Source organism: Diadema antillarum, unplaced genomic scaffold (genome assembly GCF_040938485.1).
Source record: "Diadema antillarum isolate AM-2024a unplaced genomic scaffold, OU_Dant_1.0 seq00000717_RagTag, whole genome shotgun sequence".
NCBI classification, from domain to species: Eukaryota; Metazoa; Echinodermata; class Echinoidea; order Diadematoida; family Diadematidae; genus Diadema; species Diadema antillarum.
Window position 1 is genome coordinate 156,277 of NW_027271621.1, and position 12,966 is coordinate 169,242.

The 12,966-nt window shown below is 39.2% G+C and overlaps 2 protein-coding genes across 2 annotated transcripts in view; one reads left to right on the top strand and one right to left on the bottom strand.

Moving 5' to 3' along the window:
• Positions 1-1,391: 1,391 nt before the first annotated feature.
• Positions 1,392-3,501, bottom strand: LOC139737967 (thioredoxin-like protein 4B). Its single transcript, XM_071648635.1, has 3 exons — positions 3,368-3,501; positions 2,296-2,447; positions 1,392-1,814 (listed from the first exon to the last, which is right to left on the bottom strand). The coding sequence occupies exons 1-3, from the start codon at positions 3,497-3,499 to the stop codon at positions 1,649-1,651; spliced, it is 450 nt and encodes a 149-aa protein (XP_071504736.1). The 5' UTR covers positions 3,500-3,501; the 3' UTR covers positions 1,392-1,648.
• A 7,001-nt stretch (positions 3,502-10,502) lies between these two features.
• The window catches only part of LOC139737969 (uncharacterized protein MT2135-like), a 28,816-nt gene continuing 26,352 nt past the window's right edge, over positions 10,503-12,966 (top strand). Inside the window, exons 1-2 of the mRNA XM_071648636.1 lie at positions 10,503-10,531; positions 11,908-12,082. Of these exons, the coding sequence (XP_071504737.1) occupies positions 11,975-12,082 (108 nt within the window). The 5' untranslated portion in view covers positions 10,503-10,531; positions 11,908-11,974. The remainder of the gene's footprint in view (positions 10,532-11,907; positions 12,083-12,966) is intronic.

Genomic DNA, 12,966 nt, shown 5'->3' on the forward strand with positions numbered 1-12,966 from the left:
TGACTTCTAAAAACAGAATCAAGTGTATGTATTCTCACACTCTTTTTGTACAAGTATGTCTTCTTCCTAAAATCAAGAAATTAAGAAGGCAATTTCCAGTGTTTCCAGGAATGTCATATATCACATCTTCTGTCATACTTGCACAATTTATTCCCATTGACCTAACAATTTAACAACCACAGCACATAAACCTTGTCACAGTGTAACAAAAGACATCAATCCAAACAATGTTCTCTGAAGAACAATTTTAGGATATAACTTTGATATCATACTTTTCCTGACACATAACAAGGATTTTGGCAGAATATGTAGTCGATGCCAAGTCTGGAATGTAAGATGCAAAGCTCAAACAAGAGTTCTAGTATCCCCTGCTGCACATAGGCCTACACATTGCAACAAAATGTGGGATGGGTTCATTTGACTCCTCGTTATTGCATATTTGACTCCTCCTGATCACATGTTATCATCTTTTTGGTGATATAATCCACACAGGATTTCTCATTATTGGCAATTAGTTGGAGGTGTGTGTGCATACAAAGGCTGAGAAGAGTACACTGTCTGCCAACTTTATGAAGCATTCCTTCATTACCAACAACATAACAAAGAAAAAGAAGAATGGTCTTTATTATCTTATTCAGTTAAGGGCAATAAAAATAATTATAAGTAAACTTCACAAACCCCTGAAGATAGTAAAGTGTCAAAACTTACAAATTCCAAGCCTTCATTTATCATTACAAGTTACAAGATTGATATAAAGGTCAGATAGGTAGGCAAGTCTTTACTCAATACATCGCTGACCTCCACTACATTGTCAGGCATTGCCAGTACAGCACCACACAAACAAATAAAAACTTGGAGTTGGAGAACCAGGAGAGGGTGTGAGCTGAGGCAAACCCTGAGTCCTGCCATGGCCATGGACATAGCAACAGCAGGATAACTGAGAGAAGACCACAGCTACTCTTCAAGGTTCTAGTGGTCCAGCTGTGGTACACAAAGACCCTTTCCAACCATGGCTTTAATGAGGGGCATGGTACAGGACTATCAAAGAGCTGATCGACCTTCAGTAACCTCTCATAGGTTTGGCTAACTGGACCACCATCCACCATCTAGTTGAGTGTCTGGAAAAAAATAGACAGAATGCTACATGTGTTGCTAGAAAGGACACTTTTCTTGGATACATCACACAAAAGACTATGACACTCCAATGGACTCTAAACATATGCATCATGAGTAACTTAGCAGTTTGACTTGTAAACACAAAACACATACAAGTAGCAAATGGAAATATTTCCCCCCAGAGTAAACAAGATGGCAGGCTGTTCTTCAGGAGACATAGAGAGAAAACTTAAGCCAACAACAACTCTGCTGGCCTCAAGTGCAGATGTCTGATTTCAAATGGACTTGGGTTCTGCTGTGTCCACCACGAGCTAAAGTTCCTACCAACAGATCTGAGATGTCTCATTTCTGGGATGCAAGGTTGAACATCTCAACATTCTCAATGATGCCTTCGCCATAGTTCGGATTCATCATTCTTCCAAGCAATGCCTTCTGGACACGGGAGTAAGCCTTTACACCATACAAGGCAAGACTACTAGCGACTTTTTGGGTGACTTCCCGACAGCTCTTGGTCACGATGGTGCCATGTCCTTCATATATCCTGGTAAAGAAGTTCATACTTTGGCACATTCCTGGGATCTATCGGGCTAGTTATCATCAGTTTACCCCGCATGGCACCACGGTAAATGACCTCCACCAAATCGATGAAATCCTGCTTTGACTTGAAGCTTCCAATAAACTTTGTGTGATCCGGTGTTCTGCAAGATATTATATCAGGAACAATGGTTCAGAAAGAGTTCTAGGGGCTCACGAGTTTAAACTTCAACAAACATTCATAAAATGGACAATGTATACAGTAAAAGATTTCATTAACAAATTTTATCCTTGTTAACTCTTGCCAGTAATTACAGGTTTTCTTTTTTCTTTCTTTTTCACTGTCTTTTCTTCTGTTTTCTTATCATTAATGCCATCAAGTTAGAAGCATTGAATGTCACTGTTAATTGATATTTCTTTTCAACAAAAGACTAAAGTAGAGACACACTCATCTTCAAAACCTACCAAAGATCAAATTTGACAAATCTTAATCTTATTAGATCATAGTTTAAAACACCTATATGCCTTCCATATAGCTACTGCAGTGACCACCTTTTCTTTTCTTTATTATCATATGTAAACTTAGCTTATATGGCTCTATTTTCTTCTTTCTTCCCTCCAGCTTTTATTAGCATATATTCTTACCCATAGTCTACTTTCATGTGCTGTCCATTGAAGAAGAAGACCGTTGCAGGGATGAGGGTGATATCAAAATACTGAGTGTAGGTATGAGCGCTGTCTGCGTCAATAATGTAAATGGCAGCCATCTTTGCCAGGTCCTGGTGAGTCTTGGATAACTGGATGAAGAAACAATTTAAAATGCATATAAAAACACAATGACAGATCCATTTATTTGACTTTAATAAAAAAAAAACATTTGTCAGCTTAAACTCATCTCTTAAACCACCATTCCTTTAAATAGTGAAATGTGTCTGTTTAACATAAATTGATTAACAAGTTGGACTGATACATTTAGCAGTGAGTGTTTGGAAGCTCATTCTATCTGTGAAAGAAATTTATGGGATACAAAATTGATTTTCTTTTTTCTTCAACTGCAAGTATATCAGCCATATTTAACATTTGATTTGGAAGAACTGGCTGAATTTTTAGAATGTGATGCTTGTATTCGAAAGCTGTTTTGTTTTTGGACAAGCAAATCAGTCTACAGCAAGAAAATTCAAATTGTGTTTCATATGCAAAACGGTAAAATAGCATTCAGAATTTGCATAGTAATTCTGCTGTGTAACATTTCTGAATGAACATATGTGACGGTATTGTAGCAGACTTCACAGCAATCAAAACTGGAGAAGAAAAAAACAACAACAAACAAACAAACTGCTAAAAACAAATGGCTATCTTTTCACTTTTAGGTTCCTTTACATTTGATATATTCCACTACGCATTTCATGTCCATAACCCTCTATGCACCATGTTTATCTCCTGTCTAAGTATGTGTGTGAAATTGTGCACATTTGACTATTGGCACAGAAAGGGTTAGGCATGTCAAGACACATCTGTACGAGCTGAAATTTTCGCGTACAGATATTTTTGCGAATTGCTCTTTGGAGGACATTTTCGCGTGTTGTTATTTTCGCGGTTCAAAGGCGATTCACGAAATTCGCGAAAATAAAACCACTGCGAAAATTTCAGCTCGTACAGGACCTGATCTTACTTTCATGAAGACACACTGCAAATAATCTTATTTTCTCAACCTTACTATTTCATCAAGCTGCATGCAAACAACATCATCATCACGTCCAAAGCGGAGCACCAAAACTTTGTCTTCTGTTTGTTTAATGATGTCATCTACTGCCTTCTTTGTCGAAAGCTTGGGTAACAGGTAGCTCATGTTTTTCCAGATGATCCTCAGTTATTTCAAACCTGTAGAGACAGTAAAAAAAAAAATGAATAGATAAATAAATGAATAAATAAATGAAATCTTTTAATCCAAGATTCATTTTACATTTAAGTTCTTCAAAGACATGTGATTTTTTTTTAAAGAGAAATGTGGAGAATGCAAGTGATGGGAAAGAAGAATGCAAAAACACAAATATTTACTTATCAAAATTATATCCTGAAAAGATAGTCAGTACTAGTTCAGATTAGTATAGTCCATTAATGTATTGTAAACTTGACATACTGAGCTGAAACAACTGTGGTACTACTCATGACATGTGCACTTGTAGCCTACTGCTGTTGAATAGATATTGAAAGTATGTGATGACAAGGCGCATGTAATGTACAAAGTACGGCCTCACCATCAAAGTCATTATGCAGATGAAAAAAAAAACCCAGCTTTAGTGCTTCAAAATAATTCTAAAATGTGAGTCAAGATAGAAACAACCATTGTAAAATTTTGAATTAGGAGTATATTGTTAAATATACAAAAATGTGAACAATACTATATACTCCTTACAGCTTGTTAGAATAAAATGTGGGCTAGACTAAACTATCTAAGAATAAGATGTAAACTTAGTAAAATACCTTATGCCTTTTTAATATGGTTTATTGAGAAAAATAGTGACATCTCCTTAACCTTGATATTTTTAGGCTTTGCTGCATTCTTTTTTTTTCTTTTTTTTTTTCTTTCTTTTTTTTTAGTATTGTAGCCCCCCAAGGATGTTCTGTGATACAAATACAGCTGACTAACTATACACAGCCCAGTCGCTGTACATGGTACGTCGCGACAGGGCTGTTTTCGCATAGCGTATTCAACAGCGTCTGGTCGGGCTAACAGCTGACCTAGTTTTACACATATGTATCAAATGTGCTACATGTGTATCTCTAACATTTTTTTAAATCACTGCTCTAGCTCTCCCAATGGTAAACAGTATCTTCAAGAGGCAGAGTGGCAGTATACAGCGAGGTGGCTGGAGCCTGGAGGTTGTGTGTGCTTACCGTCTAACCGGCGGCCCGGCGTCGTCGTCGCGTCGTGGCGTGGCGTGGAAGAGGGGGAGCGCGCTTTCGATTCACACTGGATTAATCATAGGCGCTAACGAGTGTAAAATTACTACTAAGTACTAGCCCCTTGATTTTACTCGACCAGGACGATGTCGATGACAGTGCAGAAAGCTTCAGCAAGCAAGCCTTGTTTTTACGTTTTCCTTTACGCTACGGGAAATTCAGTAAGTGTCAATATTCATCAAAGTGTAATAGTTACCCACGGACAACGAAACAATCAGGTGATCATTTCGAAAGTCATGTGACCGCGTTTATGTATTCCGTGAAGATGTGGGTGCCGTCGGAGGACGTGGGCGCGGCTTGCATGCAGCCTTTCAGCACTTAGATGTGATAATCAGATCCTTCAAATAAAAATGATGTTGATCGGTTATACATGTACCAATAATTTGAACAGACTACTAGTATACACAGTGGTGTATTGGGCTGCATCCCAAATAATAACGCGTCTAGGCAGGGGAGTTACCGGTATACATTTCACAAACATTCACCAAAACATTCATGGTCTGAATATTCGGACCATTCAGAAGTTTAGGCTGAAAAGAAAGAGTAACATTTAAAGGCATAATTTACCATTTGCAGATGAAACAAAAACCCGGCATTAGTGCTTTAAAATAGTGCTAAAATGTGAGTTAGGGATAGAAACAACCACTATAAAAATTTGAATCAGTAAAATCAAAAAAATGTGAACAATAGTTATAATAAAATTGTTTCCAGACTAAACCATCTACAGTTACGGTTTATTGAGAAAAATACTTATATCTCCTTATATTTTAGGCTTTATTGCAAAAATTTTATGTGGTAGGATGTTTTGTGGTACAACGGACCTACTCATATGCATCAATTGTGATATCTTGAACATTTTTTAAATCACTGCTCCCAAAGGTAAACTGGACCTTTAACAAGCATAACAGGGAACAAAGTTGATCAGAGATAAAAATTAGGAAGTAAGAAATTGTGAAATCTATATAGCTGAAACAGCTAAAATAATCAATATGAATTGTAGGTTTCTGTAAATGGTGAGATGAACTAAGTTTGTATGTAAAATCTTTTCCATATTGAAGAAATTTCCCATTGCTTTGATTTTTTAAAACAATTTATTTATTTATCTATTTATCTATCTATCAATATATATATATATATATATATATATATATATATATATACTTGCTTGCTTGCTTATTTTATTTATTCATTCAGTCTTCACTCTTAAAACATTTGGGTCAGAAATGACAATTCCCTTACGAAAAAGTCCTGTGGTACTCCTGTGGTAATTACCACAAGACAGTACCACAGGACAGTACCACAGGAAAGTACCACAGGACAGTACCACAGGACAGTACCACAGGAATTGTCCTGTGGTATTTTGGGACATACCACAGGACAGTACCACAGGAATTCCTGTGGTATTTTGGGATATACCACAGGGCAGTACCACAGGAAAGTACCACAGGACCGGTACCACAGGACAGTACCACAGGAATTCCTGTGGTATTTTGGGACGTACCACAGGGCAGTACCACAGGACTAGTACCACAGAACAGTACCACATGAACTGTCCTGTGGTATTTTGGGACAGTACCACAGGACAGTACCACAGGTCGATCATTACCACAAAGCATTACCACAGGGCAGTACCACACAGCATTTCCATGGTACCACAGGAGAGTACCACACAGGATAGATCGAAAAAAAAAATCTGGGAGACTTTTAGCCACATTTCAAGGAATATTCCTGATATGTGAGTGATGGATTTCAGGACAAACATAGCCCTACTTAATAACCTGTCCTACTCCTAACATATAACCTCAAACGAGAGTCTAATGGCCAAGTGCCAATCTAGTCCTATAATAGATCTATATACAGTAAACCTCGCATGAGTCGAAGCTCTCGGGACTGACAAAAATGCGTCGACTTAAGTGAACTTCGACTCTCGCGAGAGTCGATTTTTTTTCGACTCACAGTTATGTGCATGTATTATAGTACATTTGCATGCATGTGTGTTTGTGTGTGCGTGCGTGTGTGTGTTTGCATTCAAATTTGTCTGTTCTTGAAGATAATGTTCTTATTTTGTTCTAAATTGAACATGGAATTTGTATCAATACAAGTAATAGTAGTTAAACGTAGTTCTGAGAATGTCTGCGCTAATGTGGCAATGTGCATGTGCTATCGTATGTCCATGGTGCAACATAGGTAGCCATCTCTGTCAACCTACCCTGAGAGACAAACACTCTCCCAGGCCCATCCCACCTCCATTGAACAAAACTATACAGCCAGCCGGGCACGCACAAACAAGCTCCGCCCACTTGGCCTGTCACTAAAATATTAAAGCAGCGATTGGTTGACCAAGGAGTTCTGGCTTGACATGGATAAAGTATGGATGTGCCCAGTGTATGGATAAAGTATGGATGGATGTGCTGTGTGTATACATGTATACATGTGCATGTATTCGACATGCGTGCTGAGCGGTACGGTGAGTGTGCATGCTTATACCTGCAGCAGGCCAGGGACGGGGTTCTGCGACATGCCGATTGTTTTTGTTCTCCTCTAAATGTAATGAGAATGCCAGACAAATCTTCTTCGGCTCAAGTGATGTAAACTACGCGTATTTTGTACAAAAGGGACTGAATGTTTTACTTCGACACAGCCGAAATTCGACTCTCGTACTTCGGCTTATGCAAATATTTCTTAGAGAAAATACATAAGGAAAAATCGGGACTTTTTATTTTGCTTCGAGTTAAGTGATTTTCGACTCACTCGACGTCGACTTATCCGAGGTTTACTGTAGTCATATTCTATTCCTAGGTAGCCATCGACCCTATCAGTACATATATATATGGCCGTCTATCCGTAAAGCATTAAGGCATGGTTACTAACTCGATTATACTTTATTATCAAGATATGAAATTACACTTTCATAACAATATCTATGATATTGGGAATAACATAACATAATTAGACAATCTTTCATAAAGTTCAAAGTAAGTTCCATCATTACTACTTTGACTTTTTAAGTCATATATGTATTTTCTAAAATCTAGAGTGCTTTTTATGAATATTCATGAGCTATGTAAAAATTTGTACCACAGGAGTACCACAGGAGTACCACAGGAGTACCACAGAAGTTCTTATGAAATTTCTCATGCTTTACATCAGCACTTTCACTAAATAGGTAATACTGTAGGAGTATAGGACAGGATAAGTCATAAAATCAATTGTCATAATTCACAGCATAACTCATCTATCAATTAATTGAGGAATATTAATATGTGCTTTTTTGTTTGTATTTTTGTTATAAATTTCAGTTGATTCTGCCTTACAATTTTCCTGTGTGATACTGCTGTGTGATATTCTCCTGATGTGATAGTCCTCTGGTATAAAATGTTAAGAAAAAAAAGAAGAATATCCTGTAGCATTTTTCTGTGGTACTTACGAATTTAATTTGCTGTGTGGTACTTCTGTGTGGAATAGCACCATATTATGATTTTCCTGTGGGATTTTGGACAGTTCCTGTGGTACTCTCCTGTGGTAGGCCTATACATCGAAAATTACCACAGGAATTCCTGTCGTACTGTCCTGTGGTACGTCCCAAAATTCCACAGGACAATTCATGTGGTACTATCCTGTGGTACTTTCCTGTGGTATTGTCCTGTGGTACTGCCCTGTGGTACTGTCCTGTGGTACGTCCCAAAATACCACAGGACAAGTCGTGTGGTACTGTCCTGTGGTACTTTCATGTGGTACTGCCCTGTGGTACTTTCCTGTGGTACTGCCCTGTGGTACTGTCCTGTGGTATGTCCCAAAATACCACAGGACGAGTCGTGTGGTACTGTCCTGTGGTACTATCCTGTGGTACTTTCCTGTGGTACTGCCCTGTGGTACGTCCCAAAATACCACAGGACAAGTCGTGTGGTACTGTCCTGTGGTACTGTCCTGTGGTACTTTCCTGTGGTACTGTCCTGTGGTACTGTCCTGTGGTAATGCCCTGTGGTACTGTCCTGTGGTACGTCCCAAAATACCACAGGACAAGTCGTGAGGTACTGTCCTGTGGTACGTCCCAAAATACCACAGGACAATTCCTGTGGTACTGTCCTGTGGTACTATCCTGTGGTACTTTCCTTTGGTACTGTCATGTGGAACTGCCCTGTGGTACTGTCCTGTGGTACGTCCTAAAATACCACAGAATAAGTCGTGTGGTACTGTCCTGTGGTACTATCCTGTGGTACTTTCCTGTTGTACTCTCCTGTGGTACGTCCCAAAATACCACAGGACAATTCATGTGGTACTGTCCTGTGGTACTGTTGTGTGGTATACGTCCCAAAATACCACAGGACAATTTGTGTGTATACTGTCATGTGGTACTGTCCTGTGGAACTTTCCTGTGGTAATGTCCTGTGGTACTGCCCTGTGGTACATCCCAGAGTACCACACGAGCCTGTGTCACAGTACCACACAGTTCCTGTCTTAACATATATTTGTGTGGTACATTGTGTGGTACCAACCAGTACCACAGGGAGTACCACATGAGCCTGTAAAACAGTACCGCACAGTTCCTGTGGTAACATTTATTTATGTGGTACATTGTGTGGTACTGACAAGTACTACAGGGAGTACCCTACAAGCCTGTGGTACAGTACCACACAGTTCCTGTGGTAACATTACAAGTGTGTGGTACATTGTGTGGTACCGACAAGTACCACAGGGAGTACCACAGGACTTTTTTGTTAGGGAAGGTATGGGGTCAGACTCCATTCAGAGTCATGAATTGGGTCAGGGTGACCCGTTTTGCTCACCTATGTCCTCTATGTCCCTCAGCTCGACCCAAGGCCTTTTTGCATAAGAGTTGAGATAAAGCATAATTTGCCGTCAGAAAATCAAACATAAGTCTCTGTATACTCATTTCTGATTGGCTGACAAGATACCTGACTATATGTATGTTTGATTGCATCTAGTTTTATGCAACAGGAACCAATGAAAAAAAAAATGCACACTTGGCAAAACTCATTAAGCTCACTGCAGTTCATCAAGGGCATATGGTGCATATGTATTTTGTTTCCCCTGAGGTTGTTTAATTTGGCAAGTCTGCTATTATCATTAGGGGAAAGCACGCCAAAATTATTTCGGATGTGAGCAGCTGTCTTGTCCGAAGACTGGGGATAGACACGTAATAGGTTTTGTTAGTTTTCCAATTGTTTGTTTGTTTGTTTGTTTTTTTGTTTTTGTTTTTTTTTTGTAATTCTCTTTGCCTACAAGTTTAGATTTGTTTATTGCATTGTGTTTTTTATGTCAGGTTCAGCTATTTGGTCAATGAATTGAAAGATGATTTAAAAAAACAAACAAATGTACATTTCCGTAGGGGTGCAGTTTACCTTTGCAGTACACATGACTGTACTCGATAAAGTGTATCGTATTCAATTTTTATGACCTCCCACTTTTAACTCACTAGAGGCTGTGAATCAGACTACTATCGCTAGCTTGTTTTCCTCTCCCTGCCTGCGCGCCCTGTATCCGGCCATCAGGTGAGAAGATTTTGGGTAAGCTAGCTAGCCACAGTTTACACACACACACACATAAGCCACATACATATTTCGGGCGGCGCTCGCTATCTCAGATCTGTCTTCCACCTCCCTAAATTCGAATACGAACGGGTCATTAATTAGCGTCATCTCGATTACAAGGATCACGACATGAACCGCTTTTCCAATACCAAAATGGCCATGATCTAGCTTCCTACGATCGCATCATCACAATCTTCATTCGACGTTACCGGTGGTCTTTTCGCCTCGGACCTAAGTGTGTTAGCTCAGGCTCCACAAGACGGCAAGCTCCATCTGGAACGTTCATTTTATTTCCAGCCGACAAGGTTTTGCGTCGGCTGCATGGTTGGGTAGGCACATGGCAGGTCCATGATCGGCACAAGAAGGTGAGTGCTGAGATGGCTGAGCTGAGCTGAGCGAGCTGGGGAAACTCTTCAACTCAAGTCGTGTTCACCTACCTGCGTGTGTTGTTTGTGTTTGCGTAGCCAAAACTTTATACCAGCCAAAGCAAAAGGAGGTATTTTTGCTATAGATCTAAGTTGTAAGTAGGAGTAGTAGTACTGTAGTTGAGAACCAAGTCCAAGCCTCCAAGGAGCAAGTGAAATATTAAAACTAGTGAAGGAGGGATCACTTTCATGAGTTTCAAGGTTTACTTCACTATGCAAGGTTCTTGACCGAAAGATCGGTCTGTCTGTATCTGGTCGTCGGGAAAATGTTCCACGGAGACTGCGTCTGGCTTCACGGATCCCCTCCTATACAGAGGAGAGCGATAACGTCAAAAAAAAAAAAAAAAGACTCCGCCGGACAGACGGATCTTTCTGTCTAGCAAGGTTCAAGCCTTCAGGGTTCATTTGTTTTATCAGCTTGTGCATGAAAGAGACTTTCAGTGAAACGTGGTCGTGTAGGGAATTTCACACGATGTTGCTTATCAATATAACTATACACAGCCCAGTCGACAGTCGCTACAGTGCTTCGCACAGCGTCTGGTCGGGCTAACAGTAACATATCAAGAAACATATATGTTCTACTTCTACACCATGTACAACAAGCCTTGTTGAACAAGGTCAAGTCTTGTTAAAGGTGCTGTGTTTAAAAAAAAAAGAAACAAAATCTAGATGTTAGAAGTCTATGTTGTAGGCCTATGTGTATGAAATGTATTCCAAAGGTTAATTTTGTACCTCTAACTTCACTTTGTTACAGGAAGGTCCATGATCGGCACAAGAAGGTGAGTGCTGAGATGGCTGAGCTGAGCTGAGCGAGCTGGGGAAACTCTTCAACTCAAGTCGTGTTCACCTACCTGCGTGTGTTGTTTGTGTTTGCGTAGCCAAAACTTTATACCAGCCAAAGCAAAAGGAGGTATTTTTGCTATAGATCTAAGTTGTAAGTAGGAGTAGTAGTACTGTAGTTGAGAACCAAGTCCAAGCCTCCAAGGAGCAAGTGAAATATTAAAACTAGTGAAGGAGGGATTATCACTTTCATGATGTTGCTTATCAATATAACTATACACAGCCCAGTCGACAGTCGCTACAGTGCTTCGCACAGCGTCTGGTCGGGCTAACAGTAACATATCAAGAAACATATATGTTCTACTTCTACACCATGTACAACAAGCCTTGTTGAACAAGGTCAAGTCTTGTTAAAGGTGCTGTGTTTAAAAAAAAAAGAAACAAAATCTAGATGTTAGAAGTCTATGTTGTAGGCCTATGTGTATGAAATGTATTCCAAAGGTTAATTTTGTACCTCTAACTTCACTTTGTTACAGGAAGTAAGTTTCTTCGTACATTGCAAACCAGATCAAGGCACTACTAGCTACTGCTACTCTCGGCTAGATGGCGGAACGAAGAGACAAATTTCTCAGTTGCTCTGGAAAAGCCAGCTTTATCCGTCTCTTCTGTCTCCTTCTGTCCATGATGGTGGAGATTGTAGCAATGCATGAGGTGAGAATGAGATGAGTGATTTTTAAAATAAAAAATAAAAATTCTAAATACAGTAAACATAGTCCTTCTCAACGTGGAAATTTCCAAAGTGGAAATTTGTGCTCCACTAAAGTATCTCAAAAGTACATGGTACACGTAATGATTTCTGTTTTTAATGCTATTGCTATTCAATTATCCCCACCCCCCCCCCCCCAAAAAAAAAAAAAACAAAACAAAACAAAACAAAAACAAAATCAACTGCCAAATTATGGAAGCTGCTTTCATGGTATGGTTGTAAAGAACTTTTTATTGTCAAATTAGGAGGAATATATAATATTCATTGCAAGCTAATAAATTGCAAAGTTTTATCCTCAAAGTAGGAAGAATAGGTTATGCTCATTGCAATAAATTTGTGTAGATTTGTGGGAACTTCACAGCAATGAGTTGTGAGGGGAGACGGTTTTGTTGCTGCTAGAGGAATGACCAAAGCATGATATTTGTGAGATTTTTGTGTTATGGCTCAGTATTAATGTGTAAAAGCAAGTTCAATTTAACAAAAATTCCTTACTTTTTTATTCAGTATCTAGTTTACTTACATACGAATCGTGTTATGATACATCATGTACTGCTGACTACTTGTGCTGTTCTTTGCTTGATGTTACCCTTAGAATAATTGCAGTCAGCTCGAGTGGAGTTTCATTCTCGATATCATTAACAAGTCAAATGTCTGTGATGCATGGAGAAAGTACGAAGCCATTGTCATCTCTGCAAAACTTGATAGAATAGAAACTGAACATGAGTGGGATTTGAGGATCACAGGCCCGTTGCTTCATATTGTACAAAAGTATATTATAGATTATGGTGAGACGCAGGTAACATGGCTAAGTACATTGTGTATCTCTGAC